Source organism: Camarhynchus parvulus, chromosome 1A (genome assembly GCF_901933205.1).
Source record: "Camarhynchus parvulus chromosome 1A, STF_HiC, whole genome shotgun sequence".
In the NCBI taxonomy this organism is placed as follows: Eukaryota; Metazoa; Chordata; class Aves; order Passeriformes; family Thraupidae; genus Camarhynchus; species Camarhynchus parvulus.
In genome coordinates, this window is record NC_044586.1 from 2,318,716 (window position 1) to 2,337,087 (window position 18,372).

General features: G+C 36.0%; 1 protein-coding gene across 1 annotated transcript in view; it reads left to right on the forward strand.

The window, feature by feature from the left end:
- The first annotated feature begins 590 nt into the window (after positions 1-590).
- The window catches only part of PLCZ1 (phospholipase C zeta 1), a 45,361-nt gene continuing 27,579 nt past the window's right edge, over positions 591-18,372 (forward strand). The window contains exons 1-6 of the mRNA XM_030960521.1: positions 591-691; positions 1,265-1,388; positions 5,540-5,774; positions 12,758-12,959; positions 14,509-14,653; positions 16,461-16,616. Coding sequence (XP_030816381.1) covers positions 678-691; positions 1,265-1,388; positions 5,540-5,774; positions 12,758-12,959; positions 14,509-14,653; positions 16,461-16,616 — 876 coding nt within the window. The 5' untranslated portion in view covers positions 591-677. The remainder of the gene's footprint in view (positions 692-1,264; positions 1,389-5,539; positions 5,775-12,757; positions 12,960-14,508; positions 14,654-16,460; positions 16,617-18,372) is intronic.

The window sequence follows — 18,372 nt, forward strand, 5'->3', positions numbered from 1 at the left end:
TGGTTTTGAGGACACAGCAGTTCCCTGCAGGGAACTGGGAGCTTGGATGGCCTTCCAGCACTTTGGGGCAGCCTCCCAGCCCTTTGGGGTGGCTTTCCAGCCATTTGGGGCAGCCTCCCAGCCCTTTGGGGTGGTTTCTCACCATTCCCCAACATCTACCATCACGCTGTGCCATGGAGCCAGCTGGCCCAAAGAAGGGCCTTTCCCCCCGAGCTGCTGCAGTGGGTTGGTAGCACAGTGCTCCTGTTTTTTGGGGGAAGATGTTGTCACCTCGCACCAGAGCAGAGAGATCTTGGACAAGCTGGCCAAAGTCCCCAGGAGGACGGTGGCACTGTTGGCTGCAAAGGCCTACTCGGCCTCACACAGCTCCTGCCTTGGCCTGCGCCGGCGTGTGGGATATCCTGAGGGTGGGAGATGGCAGATGAGGGCAGAGCCTGGGAGATGCTTTGTGCTGGAAGGAAAAGGCCCATGATGGTGGCAGGGTGCTGGAGCAGTGGCAGGAAGAGGCCTGTGCTGGGCGCCTGCAGTCTGTGACATCACTGCAGCAACACTAGAAGGATGGAGGGGGCGAACGTTCCATGGCACTCCAACAGCACACGGGGGCATGAGGAGCCCACTGTGAGCCCGAGCGAGGGCTGGTGATGGCACTGCAGTGAGGGGGCTGGAGCACAGCCACCATGGATGAGAATAGATATCCTTTTTTTCTGCTGCCTTCTCCTCCTCTTCTCCCCTCCCTGGCCTGTGACAGCTGCCATTGTGTCCCCTCGACATGTCCCTTTCCCCTCAGGCCTGGAGGTGGCCTGGGCACACAGGAGGGTGTCAGGGATGGCCAGGGGCAGCCAGTCCCATCAACCAGGGCTGGATGATAAGTTTTGTGTGGGCACAGTGCTGGGGGCACTCATTCCTTGGCATTTCTTGGCATTTGCCACCGTTCCCTGCTGCTGCCGAGTCCTCTCGGCCTCCCCACATTTCCATCCTCTCACTGCACCCCTTTCTGCACCCTGAACACCCCCTGATCTCCTTCACTTCCTCCCTTCAGCCATTCTGGTCACTGCCCTCTGAGTCTCTGAGGACAGAGCAAAAATCTCTTCCTGCATGCCTCAGGGCCTGCTGCATTCTCATAAGTCAGGTGACAAGGATGTTCTAGAGGATGAGAAAAGGAAAGCAGAGTCTTAGGTTTAACAAAATTAAACTTCTCCCCCTCATCACCCCCTTAATGGACAATTTCATGGGTCAGAATCTTCCTTAACTTCACGTCTCATACGTGGTTTTGGAATCTCATTCAGAATGATTTCAAGAATGGGAATACTGATTTAGATGGTTGCATTAGGCTGCTTGAAAAAATGCAAATAAATTTTGATGAAGACCATTTAAAACATATTTTCAAGGTAAGGTGTATGTACATTAAGCAATTAGTAGTTCAGAAGTTCAGTTACACACGTCATACCTTTGCTGATTTTTTTCAAGTTAATTTTTTGTGAAATGTATTTTGTGCTAGAGTGGTCTGCAAAATCAGCTAAGATTTTTCCTCCTCCAGGTCTTTTGTTTCTGTGTAAAATACATAACCCAGGGCTTGTATTTGAATCACAATCATTTAGATTGGAAAATACCTCTGAGATCACTGAGTCCAACCATTAATACATTGAAAAGTCCACCTTGTCCCTAAGCACCACATCTACAGGTCTCTTAAATACTTTCAAGGAATGGTGACTCAGACACTTCTCTGGACAGCCTGTTCCAATGCTTGACAACACTTTCAGTGAAGAAATTTTTACTAATAGCCAGTCTAAACCATCCCTGGCACAACTTGAGTCCACTTATGCTTGTCCTACTTCTTGGTACTCAGAGCAGAGACTGGCACCCACATAACTCTGTCTTTCCAACGCAACAGATTAGTGTCAGATGGAAAATATGTCGATTTTGACTTCCAGGTTTTTTTTGTAACATTACCACACTTGAGAAAACAAAGCATTCTGGTTTCATCCTATTCAGCTTCTTCTGTGATCAAGCTAATGAGCCCAGATGTGCCTGTCAGATGCTGGGCGAAACCATGAGAGCAACTTCCTCAAAATCCTCTTGCCAGGAGGACAAGATGGACCTGTCTGAGCTGCTCAGGCTTTAGATCCAGCACACATTCATTCTGTTCTCCACTACACCTCTCCTGTAGTATTTAAGAGGTGCACCTGAATGGATGGGAATTGCACTCCAGGAAAAGGATTTGGCCTTGAGACATGGCAGTGTTTAAGAAATTTCCATGAAGGTTACACCATCCAGCTAGAAACTGGTCTTAATAAATTAATTTAGTGTAGGCAAACTACTGCCAAGCAGATCTTGTCCCAGTGTTACTGTCATATTTTCTGAAAAATCCCTTTGCGAGGATTTTTTCTCCTGGGAAGCTGAGAAGCTTCAGAGAATTGTTTGATTTCTTCTCCTGTGTTTTGCTGCTTTGGAATGTGGTATGGAGATTGTTTACCCAACATGTGAATTGTTTTTACTTAATGACCAATTATGATTTAGCTGTGTCGGGATTGTAGAAGCAGTCATGAGTTTTTAATTAGCATTTTGTTAAGCTTTTCCTTTCGATTTTTTTCCTATTCTTAGTATAGTTTTAGTATAGTATTTAATATAATATAATATCATAAAATAATAAATTAGCCTTCTAAGAACATGGAGTCAGATTCTCAATTCCTCGTTTGTCCTGGGGACCCAACAAATACCACAACCCAGTGAGCAAATACTAGAAAATTGTGCCTTGGCACATAGTGGGTATACATGTTCTTCTTGTAATGACTCAAAAGATGTAAGATTTTCCTTTTACCTCATTTCCCCCCCCAAAACATCTGTCTGGTAATGCTGTTTCCCTAAGGGAATGAAAACAAGTGTGTGTATATATAAAAATACATATTTATTTATTTATTTACACATTTGTACATTATTCTTTTGAGAATGTTGTAACCAGCTGGCTGATTCTGTACTGATTTGGCAGAGGAGAATTAACTATGGCAAGTCAGAGACTTTTAGGTCATGAGAGGGAAGGTGCTAAGTTTTCTTCACCCTGTCTTCCTCTCTCGTTGTTGTCAAGCCAAGGTAGAACCAGCAGCATGAGTTCAACCCTGGCTGGAGAGGCTTCCTGTGGTTTTGGAACTTGCAAGGAGATATTTGCCAACCTAAAGAACCCCTTGAGAATTTAAAAATACTTCTCACTGTTTCCTCTATCTTCCCACTACTTTGGTTTCTGGCAGGAGTTTGAGAATGATCAGCTGTGGGTAGAGAAAAGAAGAATTATTTGAGGGAAGTGACCTGCAAAGAGCAAGTCTGATCTAGTTGTGTTTAACAACCTCTTATACCCAATACCCTGATCTAGTTATTTGTTGCAGTACTGATAGGTGTTCTTTGCTATTTGGGAAAGATTTACAGGTGTTCAGTAGTTTGGGGGGCTCAAATATTTAATCAGTGTAATAAGATGTAAAAATTCAAAGCATTCTGGAAGGGAATCTTACTGACATCATTGTAAGTAACTACACATCAGCAGTTAATCTAATGGTTACACATAGCAAAATACATTTTATAGAAAACTAATTTTAAGGAATGATCTGCTTTTTCTCTTGTCTGTTCTCTTTGAGTTTGTTTTACTGTAATACTCTTTTGAGCAATATGAGCATTAAGGTTTTAAGGAATAATAAATTTTCATATAATTTCTCTCAAGACTCTTTGTCTCTTCTTTTTCTGAACAGCAAAGATTTGATGTGCATTAATAAAAATAGGAATGACAAAAATCTACCCCCAAAATTGTAAGAATATATTTTTATACTGACATGATTTTTATCACTTTAATTTTTAGAGCACTCTTATGTAGTATTATGGCCTGTATTTCATCAGAAGGCAACTAAAATAGAAACTTTAATTTTTTGCCCAGCTTCTCTTTGTGCCAGTAACTAAGTGAACATCTTCCAAGTCCTGATAGACTGTTTATTTCCAAAATAAGTTGGTATTCTCTTTTCCTGCTTAATGGTTATGAGTAAATTTACTGTATTGTTAAAGACATTAAAAATTGGATTGAAGATATCAAACTTAGCTGGGGATTTTTTCAGCAGTACTGAAATGTGTATAATTAGCATTTGTGCAGAAATATTTTCTTGCCAGTGACTTCTGTTAAAAATCATTATTATTCTCTTTCACAAACTCAAAGCAAATACTGAAGTACTGATTTGTAAGATTTTTTTTCACTAGAACTGCTAATGAAATTTAATTTTGTACTTGTTTTAGTTATCTAATATATTTTTACTCCTATTGTTGTACTTATTCAGAAGTACAGTAGGAACTGTACTGTGTAGGAAGGAACTGGCAGTGGATCATTAAATTTTAGGTTTCATGCTATGGCTTCAAAACCCATCTAATTTAGCAGTAATCCCAAATCTTGATCAAAGAGCAGCCAGAGCTCAAGTAAGCAATTTCCTGTTTATAGACACTGGTGGAAGCCAACCCAACCATTGTAAGTGCCATGTTTTGGATGCTGGAACTTAGCCTCTTTGGCACTTTCTGTTTAAGGAGCCAACAATTAGGAATTTTCATCGTTTTACAGTGATGATCACTGAGGCAGTAGATTGCCATTTGTTTTTGATTTTTGTGTGCAATTTTGTCAGCAGATTTATCTTAATTTGGCAACTTTTAAGAATATTTCAGGCTAAACTGTTACAAATATTTATATTTCGTATGCAGGTACTTACTTTGAATAGAAAATTTTAAAGGAAAGTTTGAATTGTTAAACCTGAGAAAACCACAAAAGGCAGAAATGGTAAAAAAAAAAATTCTGCTCAAATTCTTTTGCCCTTTTAACTTTTCTTTTGGCTTTTATACTGAAACATTGAAATTTATTACTATGCTAACATTTTGTAAGCTCTATGAAAACAAGCTTACCATTCAAGAATTCTGAAAGTGTGAATAATTAACCTAAGCTAAACATTCTGGCTTGTTAAGAACAGAACATGATGTCATAGGTTATTATAAAATATCATCTTCAAATTTTAATAGTGTTTCCTATTTGAAGTGTTAAAAGACTTGTGTCTCTTGATAATTTGGTCATGCTTATCTCATTTTTAAGATTACTTGTTGATGTTTTTGTATGCAAATTTCACTGACAATATTTACAATATGGTGTCAATAGCTGTTGGAGAGGTATTACTCTAAATATATTTTCCACTTGATAAGTTTTAAGCTGCACATTTGTTTTAATGCATAGCATTTTAGAGATTTCCTACAATGTATTTTAATATTAAAAATGCATTACATCTAAATTTATTGTACTTATTTAGATGCTAATTATGTCGTATGGTCCATTTTAGTATTTATAAAATATTTGTAGCACACAAAGTGTAATCTAAAAGTTGAAGAATGTAATCTGATTGTAGTCACTGTTGGATTCTTCTATGATTCTTACTCCTATGGTCAGTTATAAAAAAATGTTTGGTGCATAACTTTGTATATATGAATGTTGCTTTATTGATTTTTCAAAAATTATTTTGGTTGCTTTTTTCCTCAGAAAACCATTGACAAACATTCAGGAGATATAATTAGCATGGACGACTTCAGAGCAATTTATCGAGCTCTTGTACACAGACCTGAATTTGAAGAACTATTCAAGGCTTACTCAATAGATGGCAACATTCTACCTGATGGCCAGCTCCTGAAATTTCTTGCAAAAGAACAATTTCAAACTGAAGCTAATGAAACAACTGCCTTAGAAATTATTATGAAGTATGAACCCATTGATGAAGGTATGGAGAGTTCAATTATTTGATATCTAGCTCTGATTTATTGTGCTTCTCTCAATGACTGTGTTTTGGAAAACCTCATATCTTTATTTATTTTAAAGCATGTCTTTTTGTCTATTAATTCTTTTTCTTCCTGTGTTTTAATTAATTGTCATGGTGCCCTCCTTTCTCTTCTCTCTCCTTTTTTCTGTCATTTTTTAATCTTTTCTTCCTAGTCCTATAAATTCTGTCCTTCAACTCATTACAAACCATTTCCAATTTGTTTTTCTTAAGGTTCTTATCTGCCATTTTTCTTGTCTGCTCATTACCCTGTCTTCTCTCCCTTGAGTCATTTAGTGATAATGCAAGGCTTCAGACAAGACTTTGATGTCCCTCTGACTTCCTTGCAGAAGCACTGTGTAAGATTTTCAGAGGTGTCTGGTCACCCTTTCTGATTCCCTAGAACTCATCTCAGAGGAGGGGTTCATAAATCTCTAACACGTTCTTCACTTATTCCAAGGTGCCCCAAATTGAAGTGTAACACTTCTGCTGAGCTTCGCTGATTTCAGCTTGTGGCAAATTTTACCGCTGAGCTATGAAAAGGATATAGCTGCATTTTGTTGGAAGCTGTTATTTTATTCAGTGGAATGTGTTTAATTCTTTCATTTCCTTGGTTCCCAGCCTTTGAAAATGGATGGAATTGATAACTGGTTAGGAAAAGCAAACCCAAGGAGAAAATATTTCTTCTGGGATGAAAAACCCAGGTTTTCTATGCTGACCTGATGTGGAAGAAGAAAATGGAAAATGCCACTTTTTCAATGAGAAACAGAAGAACATTCGGTGTTTCATTAAGAGGCACTTACTGTCCAGTAATAGCTGCAAAACATGTGACTCCTTATGCCTTTACTCTTTGAGGTTGCTTTTCAAATTTGACTGTACTTTATTGAACATATTCTACTGTTTCAGAGGAACTAATGTTTACTAATTGTACAAGTTACCAGTTTGAAGGGTTCCTTTTATTTTGTGTTACCTGTTTTGATGGGAAAGTTAAAAGCTATAACACAGTTAAACAATGAAAGAACTTGAGTCCATTGGAAAACACCTTTGTAAATATCAACTGATGTTTCTATACATTTAATTTGATGTATGGTTTAAATTTCAGATGCTGAGCCAAATTCTTGTTTGTTTCTTCAACTGTGATAAATTTGTTTGTCTCATAATTGGAAATAATCTTGTTGAACAAAGTAATCTCTGTATTGTTCATGCTCCTTTGAGTGAATTCAAACTCCCACTCAGACATATTTATTGAAAAGTTCCAGTTATGATTGACGTGAGAGATGATTCATATGATATTGTGATAGACCATTTTGTGCAACTGTCATTCTGAATTTGCTACAGAACATTCTTCATCAGGATGATCTGTTGGACTCATCTGTCACCCTTGCCCTGTGCTTTACAGAGAGGGAAAAGGGCAGGTTTTGACACTTGATTGACAGGTTTGCTAATAGTAATGACCATTCTCTCATCAATGTGATAGCACTGGTATGTCAAGATTAAAACAATTAAGATGAAAGCAATGACTACATTTTACATATAAACTAAATAAATCCATTTACGTCATTTAGTGCATCCCTAACATTTGTGCAGAGAGATTTCCAAATATGTTGGGCCAGATAACTCTGAATTCACTCTCTGTGGGTACCATAGCTAGTTCAGGAATGAATTACTCTTTCATTTTTATCATACAATTTAAATGCCTAATGTCAAAATGCTACACTAACAGATTTTTTCATGTGTATGCTAAAAGCTTGCATTTTTGGCAGAAAGAGCCATTTCTATGGAATTGATCACAAAATATGAATATGTGATTCACACCTGACATTTATGTCTTACTAACACCCAAATTTCAATTTTGTTCTTCCCAAACATCCCATTATCTGCCCATTTTACTATTTGCTTTGAATAGGAGCCTTGACTCATTAAATGAGATAAAAGAAAACATGCCAACTAAATACATTTTTTTTAGCTTGGTATATATGTCTTTTTAAAAAAAATACTTCTCATTTACATGGATAGGATTAGAGGCAGAGTGAGGATAAGAAGGTGCATCCCATTATTATTTATAATGTAGTGCCACTCACAGACTCTACTCCTGCCTATTTTACTGCTAGGCAATACAAAAACAGGGCGAAAATGCAATGCTGTCTTAAAAAACCAGCTTGCTTTGTAAATAACAATATAAGCCTGGTGCATCTGTCAGATAAGGACTTTGAGTAATCCAGAATGTGTTTGTGAAGCAAAATACCATTTTCAGTTTATTCTAGTATATACAGTCATGAGGGTTTTTTTTGGGGGTTTTTTTGAGCATGTGTGTGAGAGACAGAGCAGGATGTAGAGCAGAAATTTGCAGAAGAGAACATTTGATCCCATTGGCCAATGTAAATCAAATTTAATAAAGCAGACATCTCTGTCGAAGTCCTACAGATTTCATAAAAAATCATGTGAAGGAAGAAAGATGACTAAAAATCTCAACGAAGACAATGGCTGTGGCTGGATTTGTGAGACACAATGGTTCAGGTGTATGAAAGGGTGTGTAAATATCCAGCCTCAGGGAAAATTTTCAAAAGAAGGTGATTATGAGATATAAGCCCTTAGGAAACTGAACTGAACTGTTCAGATAGATACTTTATTCCAGTATGCACTAGTTATAGGTGTAAATAAGGTAGAAAAAAGCCTCCCTAGAATATAAACTCAGGGTAGAAAAGGAATAACTATATTTTTACTTTAAGGATAACTGTATTTTTACTTTAGTCAAGGAAATACTTCTCTCTTTACTGCTCCCTTAGAGCATGAATGTTTCATTCTGATGTAAAGTAGTCAAATTTCACAGTATGAAATTCTATCTGATGATGTTTCTGCCTGACTTTTAACAATGATGGAAAACTTCCTCCTTCGAGTACGGCAGAGGAACACCCTGGTCTCTGCAAGCATTTCTCATGAGTTTCTCCCTAAAATTCCCAGTAAATATATCTGTACCCACTTTACTGTCTCTGGGGGCCAAGTAATGTAGATATTTAATTACTAATTCAGCTCCTAGGAAACAAAGAGCACACACATATAGTTAAAACCATGGGAAACACCTTTCTCCCCATTTCCTAGTCTCAAATTCAGTTCAGACTCTTCTCTTCCCCACTCCCCAGTCTCTACTTTAGTCCAGAAGGACTGCAGGTTGTACTCAGTCCCTCCAGCGCTGATTTTTTTGGGTTTGGATTGAAGGCACTTGAGATGGTAGTTTATGTTTGGACTCAAGTGTTTATTGTTATCTATTAGTGAAACAGTCTTATTATTGTGAGTTTGGCAGGTTTTCATTAGAAGACACAAAATGGCCAACAATCTCTTGTTACAAGATCTTTCAAGACTAAACTATCCAATTAAGAACTGACACTTCTTTTCTTTTTTAACCCAATAACTGATCCCAAAGAGCTCCCAATGCAGACTTTTCTGCCCGACTATAAAATGCCACATAAACTCATAAAGAAGAAGGAAGAAGAAGCCTGAAGAAGAAATTCAGGACGACACCCTGTGTCTTTCATTTTGCTTTTATCCACAACATACTAAAAATTTTAAAACCTAAATTTCTCACCAAGTGATACACCAACACTACTGTCTATATTCCACTCCAGGAGAAAACAGGTCTTGCAGGAGGCTCTGGCCAGTGCAGAGTGATTTCTTACTTGTTTTCTCTGCTTCAGTGTGGGTACTCTACAGGCCTTCAGGGCAGCAAATATCTTATGAAGGTTTCCAATTTTTTCTTTCCAAAGAGGAAGAAAAATACTTTCAAAGAAGTTCCAAGATAAATAAGAAAGCAGAATGTAATAAACACTGAAAATAATGTATAATGTAATCAGAGGCTTTCAAATACTCAGATTATATCCATAATTCCTCTCTGATGTGACAGTATTTGTATATGTGGCAGAGCTGGAGTTTACCTTAACAGGAAGAACGAGAAGAATCATGTTTTCTTAAATCAGATTTTTAAAAAACCAAACAATATAAAAGAGTATTGCTAATAAAATGAATTCCACACTATCCAAAAGAGGAGAGCAAGAAAAAAATCATTGAACTTTGTGAACAGAAAGAGGCAATGAGAAGACAGAAATCTTTTCTTGCCTTTCTTTACTACAAGGAATGGATATGTATGCGCACACTAACTACTGCTAAAAGGTCCTAATGGAGAAAAAGACTGAGGTTCCTCTGGGGGAGAAATGTAAGGCCTTGATGAAAGTCTTTTCACTGTGAAATAGTTATGGAGATGAATTCCCATTTCCTTTAACAGAGCAGCAGAAAATGTCTGTAAATGGTCAGAAAATAGCGTGACTGGGCTATTGCTCAGAAATGTAAGGGCCTGTAATAAGCTCTGTAAAAATACGAAGATTTTTATTCTGTTGATTGGAGACATGAGCTGAATGTTTTATTGAAGTCCATACTGACTAACAAAACAATGCTAGATGTTAATTTTTGGGGGATTATGCTCATCAGCGTATTTACATAAGCATTAATTTCTCTTGAGACTATTGCAGTTAACTTTTGTCGATTGCAACAACAGCCAGGAAAACATCATAAATAATTCAGAAAAAAAGCAAGACTTTGAAAAGCCAGTATTTTTCACTAATTTAATAAATAAATGCAGTAAAGGTAAGAATTGTTAGAAAATAAAAAAATACACACACACACACACACACACACACACACACACGCACAAATAGTTACTAGCTCTACTTGTAATTGCTCAGAGAAATAGATAGACCATAAAAATAAATTAATCAGAAATGAAATCCAGGCAGTTCATGTAATTCATTATAGGCAAAGCATACAGGATGAGTGTATTATGTTTTAAATAACACTTAAAAAATTCAAAATTATTTTTAAAGATCTAGAAAGTAGAAAATTAATTCAATTGTTACAAGCATAGAACAATATAACACATGCATGTGGATAAATCTAAGTCAAGATACTAAATAGCATACACTTTTCAAGAGTCATCAGGGTGGCAAGAAGTCATCCTGCAAATCTCTTAGTTAAAAGACCAAAGCAACTCCTCTGTAATATTATTAATATTATTAATCTGAGTAAGATCTCTGTCAAAAATATGGATGAAACAGGGTAGGACCTTAAATGATGCAATCAGGTCAGTGAAGACAGTTTGACAAATCCAAGTTCTTAGAAAATTGACTGTAACAAGCTTGGCTAATACAAGTCAAAGGTTACTTTTGAAAATAGGGGGGAAATGAATGATGAATTGAAAGACTGGAAAAGATCAAATGTGATATGTATTTTAGAAAGGGAACGTCCAAGCAACTAGACACTGTCAGTTACCAAAAAAAAAAAATGCAGCAAATAACAAATATGTAAACCCTTCTAAGATGGCAAAGGTGAGTAGCAGTTTCCTGTTTTCTCCTAAGAAAGATTAACAGCACTGGTGGATAGCAGAAAAATGAAAATTATCAGAAATCTGAAACAGAAAGATGACCTGGCTTGGATTTGTTTTTGTGGAAAGCACTGGAATGAGGGAAGTGTGAGAGCAATTTTCATCCGTGAAAGAGTGCGGTAAAAGAGGAGAGGAATAATACTAAACTGAACAAATATTTTGGACAGCAAGGAAGTTTCAGGGTAAACTTCTGCTTCCTAATTATGGAAAAATTCCTGAAAAGAAGGTTATTTAGCTGTTGAAATGGTTTTACTGGGTTGTCTGTGGATTCTTGATGAATGGAAGTCTGGAAGAATAATTTCAGAAAGACTTCTGGTAGGAATAATAGTGGTGGGGTGAATGTATGTTTGATGTCTGGATGGCCTTCTGTTTTTCTTTATCATTGTAAAACATTGCAAGTTTTCTAGTTCAAAGACCTGTGTAATTGAGAAATAATTATTTTCTTTAAATTCTCATTCAGGTGTAAAACCTTCACTCTGTCACACCCCAAAGATTGATAATAGCAATTCTAACTTGTGCATTCTGATTCTTACAGCTGTAGTAAGAATTACCAGGGCAGAAAAGGGGGTTTTCCTGCAGGTATTTCCAGTCCTCAAGTTTATTTGACTTCTAAGTTATTGTTAGCATAAAATAATCTTGCATTATTTACTGTTTGTTCACTACTGGCCTGCTATGGTGACAATAAAGTTATTTTAGAGTAAGAATTGGGCAAAATTCCTCATTAATTCAAACTATGTTTTGAAGCAAAGCTGACTTTTGAGATTACATCATTTGCAAAATGACTGCATTTGAAACAGGGCATTGGGAGCAGTAGGTGACAGTGTAATGGCTCTGTTTGCCATTAAATCAGTCAAAAGCAGAACAAATGGGATGACTATCACTGGGATGGACTCAATTAGTTCATTTTATTTTAAATGCAGTAGTGTAATAAGCTTGATAGTAATTCATTTGTGTGGGCAGTTAATTCTTTTGTTAAGATGCTATTTTTATTTCAAATATTTCTAAACATGATTTGATCAATATTTATTTTAACTTTTCCACCCCTGGAGAAGATATTTGGTGCTAAGGGTCACAGTTTCTGCAAGATTATATTGAGAATTTCTGATTGACTTTTTAGAGAACAATCCTGGTTCTCTTAAAAGGGAAAAGAAGATTCTCTTATCTCATTGTCTGGCATGTCATGTTACTTTCCAAATTAAATAACAAATATTTTACTTTATATTTAATCAGGACTACTGAAAACTCTTCCTACTGCTGTCTGTAGAAAAATAAAAATGTCAAAACACATTTATTTCCTCTCAGAAGTTTGAACCACAGCAATTCAGCTCCAGAGTCATATGTATCTGATTTTTTGAGTTATTTATACATTTGTCATGAACTTTAAAATTGCAGTAAAGTGTTGTGCTGTATAACCTTCAGCAGTGTTCAGAATTGGCTATTAAAAATTTCAGAGAGGACATAGATATAACCATCAAAGTGGCTTCATGACACAGATGTTTTTCCTTTTGTTTTTGTGCAGTGAGGAAGAGAAGGCAGATGTCCTTTGAAGGATTTATAAGGTACATGAACTCAGACGAATGTTCAATATTTAAAATCCAGCACAGGACCGTCTATCAAGACATGACCCAGCCATTGTGTGACTATTTTATTTCATCTTCTCACAACACCTACTTGATAGCTGACCAACTAATGGGACCCAGTCATTTATGGGGATATACCAGGTATTTAGATATTGTTTTTTAATATTTTAAATATTCTTTGGCTTTTTTGAAATGAATGCTGTCACATACAATCGTACTTGGCAATAGGGCACAAAGCCATCAAAGATACAAGTTGAAAATGTGAGAGTAGTATTTTATTTTATGTGCACACTTTTCAATATATTTGCCAAACCATCTGTTCATAGTCTGGAAACAATTTATTTTTTTCACTTACATCTCAGAAAGTCAACCTTGCAGCAAATGAAACCTATAGTATGGTGTACAGTACATGATTAAATCAGTTTTTAATCTCAACACACCGTGCAAAAATAAATGAGTCCCTGAAAGAAAGGTAAAATTCCTGGGCAAGCTCTGATCTGTTCAATATAGAGGATGTGTGTTGGAGTATATCTGTGTTAAGAACATTTGTGGTCAGTGCATGTGGGCAGTTTAGAAACAACAAAAACAACAAAACGTGGGCATTCAAGTAGCCAGCAGGGGAGGAACCTCTGCAGTGTGTGACTCCAGGAGGATGAGGACCAGGATAGCAGGGAAGATGGAAATGCATTGTGTAACAAAGGCAACACTGAGGGCAGGATATATTAAGAATTAAGAAGAGCTGTGTCTAGAATTCCTATTATTTGTACTGCTTTAGTGAAGAGAAAGCAGTTGGAACCATCATCTATCTGAACTCTTTTTTTTTTGGTTGCTCTCTTAATGTTCTATAGTGACCTGCAACTATGAGAAACAATACTGAATTATTAACAGTATTTAAAATTCCATTATGTGAATGCTGCATTGCTGAAAGTAATTGCAAAGAGGGTATAGCCCCCTCTCTTTTCCTCTTTATCTATTATTTGTGTGAGGAAAATGCTAAAATCAGCTAGAGGCATATTTGACATATTGTTAATGTGTGAAAAGCAGCGTGTAAAAGACAGATTGGCAATTAAGTAAAACGGTTTATAAGGAATGTTTCAGTTAGTTGCAAGTAAAATATTAGAAACCCAGGAATTTAAGGGATGCCACTAACATATTAAAATTAAAGCAGGAAAGTCAAAGTGCCTGAGAAACTTTAGCACTCCCTCTTAGAAATGTGGGCTGGGGTGAACTGACTTATGTAAAGACCAAATGCAACCTGATTCTCTAAGTGCAATGGATTTTTAAATACAGGCATTCTCAAAATTGCAAGCAAGTTTGGAATAGTAACACAAAAGACCATTTAAAATATTTATTCTTTTATTTTAAGTGGAAATTTGCCTTTATTCCAAAATTTCTTTATTGAAATCTATGACCCTTATTTTTAGTCTTTTAAGAAAGATAATTCAGGTAATCCCATATTCTTTAATGCTCTAATAAAGTTTATTACATAACACACCTAAAATAAACAACAGAAAGTATGTCTGTCTCATAAATGTACAATTCTGTGGGATTTCTTTTTATTTATGATGAAAATGAGGTAGTTTTTTCTGTAATTAATCACTGTGCTTATAATCAGAAATACAGCAACTTGTATAAAAAAGTGTGGTATCTTTCTTTTGGCTGTGAAATGATTTCTCTTGTTCTTCTGAAGTGCTCTCTTAAAAGGATGTCGTTGCCTGGAGATTGACTGCTGGGATGGCTCCAACAATGAACCTATTGTGTATCATGGTCACACTTTAACAAGCAAAATCCCATTTCGTTCTGTAATTCATGTGATTGACAAGTATGCATTTATGGTATGTATAGATATATGTCTGCTGAAATAAGTTGGGATGGTGGCTTTGACTAAGCCAGGGACATGGCTCTTATAGATTCTCCAGGGTAAAAAAAATATGAAACAGAGCCTGTGGCAGTGGGCATTGTTAAAATTAATTACAGAGCAATTGTGCTATTTGTTCTTAATGTATTTTAAAAGAATCATAATCATTTTTCCTGCTAATGAATATACACCAAATTTAGTGCAAAGGATTCAGGTGATCTTACTCAGCTTCTTAGGTGTAATTCTCACCTGAGATCATTTAAACAAGGATTGAATATAAATTGAAGAGCTACTTCAGAATTGGTCTGATGTTTTTCTCCTTTTTCATATCTTTTAAAGGTTTTTGTGTCACTTATTCTTCTGCTGCTATCAGTCTGTCTTATGTCCTATGTGAGAATTTATGAAATAGACAAAAATTTTAGATAATAGATGAGTTTGAGGCTTTGTTTTCCATTTCCTCTCTTTTTATTTTGAATGTTGACCTGATAAATGTTAGCAGCTACTGATTTTTTTGGTCAGGTGATTCACAGGGCAAGGTTCCTTCTGCCTATCTCTGGAAAAGCACTGAAATCTGGAGAGTTTTTGGCACTGTCTCAGGTTTTTGTATAGGCTTTTGGCAAAACTCCTGCTCAAAGGAAGTGCTGCATGACTATTAATATAAATCTCAGAATCAGGCCAGCCTTATGTGTGTGAATTTATACATCCATGATCATAAATTTATGTGGATTTTTACACATATGTGTTATTAGCTTCTCAGTGCTAATGAAAGCTGTGTTTTTTCTGTTCTGTTTTCTATATACAATTTAATTAATCTCTGATTTTAAAAGTGAAATTAAAACCATGATTTTATTCCACTCTTTTTCAAAATTCATTGGATATAACTCTCCTATTCTTGCTAATACACAACATATCGTGCTTAACTCTAACGCAAACTTCATTTCTCAAGCCCAAGTGCCAGTGAGATGATAAAATCACAACAGGTAGTGGTTGGTACCAGCTGTCCATGCAGGCTGAGCTCTGCTTCTCTTAACAAAAGCTCATGGGACAAAATGTAAAGACAGGAAACAATAAAATGGTGTTTTCCTTATTGACAATTTAGGTCCTGCCTGAGCAAAGATTTCATTCAGACTATGGTTTTGGTAGCCACCAGTATTACTGGCAATTTCTGAGATTTATTTATATGTTTAAATGGATATGTTTCTTTTGAGTTATTATCTAAGTTTTACTCAATTTCCCCTTTTCACCTTTTACCTTTAATTTTTACTCAATTACCCTTGCTTGAATACTGTGATGAGTAAAGTGCAGCCTGTCCCTAGAAATGTTTATGGTATTATTAAAAATAAAAAAATGCATAGCTTGTCTTTGCAAAAGCAATCATTTCTGAACAAGCTTTGGGGAGACTATCAGCTTGAAAAATAATCCAAAAAATCTAAACTAAAGCAGAGGACATTTAATCCTGCTTTATGTTGTCAATTTTAATTTTAGAATTAGATTTTACCTTTTAAAACCAAAACAAAGCAGTTCTTTTTACACCTCTGCCTATGTCCAGCTCTGCTTTAGCTTTCTGAAGGTGCATTTTTTTCTTCTTCAATTCTGCTTTCTCTTTTCCACAAATGTGAGCTTTTTTATTGTCTTACTAACCTGAAACAACTGATCTATATTCTGCATGCTTTGAAAATGAAGGCAAATGCAGATTGCCGAGGGGACTTTTGTAAGATGTTTTGGAAAAGCAATTATTCTTATTTTTATTTATTAATAATAAAATCCCAAAATTATGTTTCCAGTCATCTCCCTATCCGCTTGTACTGTCTTTGGAGAACCACTGCAGCCCTAAACAGCAGGAAGTGATGGCAAACTGCTTGAAAAGTATTCTAGGTGACAAACTTCTTTCTGCACCACTTGGTGGGGAGGTAGATATGGCACGACTGCCTTCTCCTGAGGTAATAAGTTTTCTTTTTTCTCTATAGAAGAAATGGAAAAAATTGTGGGGTTCTTCATTGTTTTGTTTTTAATCCTCTGGAACTGAATTTATGGATCACATCTGTTGTCAGAAATAGACTTCAGTTAGTAACAAAAAAAGTTAAACAGCAGAAAAAAGCCCCATGGAAAGATGCACATGTTGGTGTATCTGTTATCTGCTGATTTATTTTTTCTTGCTTGAATTGAAGGAATTTCCTGAATTTTAAACTTGTTATTGAAATGGAAACCTGAACCAGCATTTTTTTTTTGGTCAGTAACAGTGATAATGAAGCTTTTTCTTGGTGTTCTGCTACTGCAAAGCCATTCTCTTTCTCAATGTGTTTCTCCCCAAGACAGTGTTCCTCAGCTGGTAGCCTGAGACCCCTGGAATATGAACTCAGAAAATGCAATTAGATGGGTGTTGAAAATTTTATTGCAAGCTAAAACAAATAAATTTCCACTGTTCCAGTCTTTGCACATAATTTTCTTTCAAGGACAATTTTAAAAAAAATCTCTTGTAGCTCAAATACATGCATATATACAAAATACTTATTTAGGCTTGTCACTGTTGCTAGTGATAGCTATAATTTACACTTTTTTTTACAGTAGCTAAAAAAAATGCAAATGAAAATGTGGGGAGGAAGCACTGTCATACGGAAAAACAACACACTAAAGGTTGTAATTTTCAAAGGATTTGTCAAGGAAAAATATTTTTGAAGCACTCTGTCCAGAAGATGTGTTAAAGTATTACCATATTCTTATATTTCCATAACAAGGTTGTTATAAATTTATTTAATATTCACATTTATCTGCCTTTTGTTTTTATTGTAGCATTATATTTTTTTACATCATGGTGTCCAATACAATTTTGAGGCCTTAAAAACTGCTTTTTCAATTAGGAAAAAATATAAACTATACCAAACAGGAGGGCTTGTTTTAAAGCTTCTCAAAGCATGGCTGGATTCAGCGTAGGAGATGTCCAAAGATCATACACCCTCTGAAGCAAACACAAAATCAGTGAACATGGAATCACTGAATCACATAAAAATATTACTGTCTATGATATATGTCTCTTACGATATGGTAACTGTGATATAGGGAATTCATACTTTATATTTCCATAGCTTAGAGTTTTCATGAGTCAGTTTTGCCTGAAAATGGATTGCTGGGTCTATAAGTATGGAAATGCTGTCAGGTGAGATTAATTCTCCTGAACTTTTAACATATTAAAATATTGTGAGACATATTTCCCATCTGTGCAAGGTGTAAGGATTACCTAAATAACACCACTGTCCTCAGCTGGTTACAAAAGCTTGAAATTAATAAATTATGATCTTGAGAATGAACATAAATTAGGATCATCTCTATTTCTCCTAGATGTACTTATCAAGCATGTTAGAAAAACCAGTAGGATTTTACCTAGCAATGGAAATATGTAGCTATGGCAGAATTTGTAAATTCAGTAGTGAGCTTGACTTTTGGCTGGCATCTTTTTGAAGAACAACTTTTGGTCCATGTTTAAAAGGAGTTTAGTGACATCACATCTTTAGAGCTTGGGACCTTGTGCATTTTCAAGGCCTGGGTAAATTTATTGTGATTTTAGAAAGCCAAATTCTGAATTTAGTCTTCAGACCACTTTGCTTAAGCTGTGCAAAGGAGATGTTACGGAATCATAAATGATGAATTTAAAATGCTCTTTGTGGGAAGGATGCTCAGTGTTGAAAAAAAGTCTGTCAC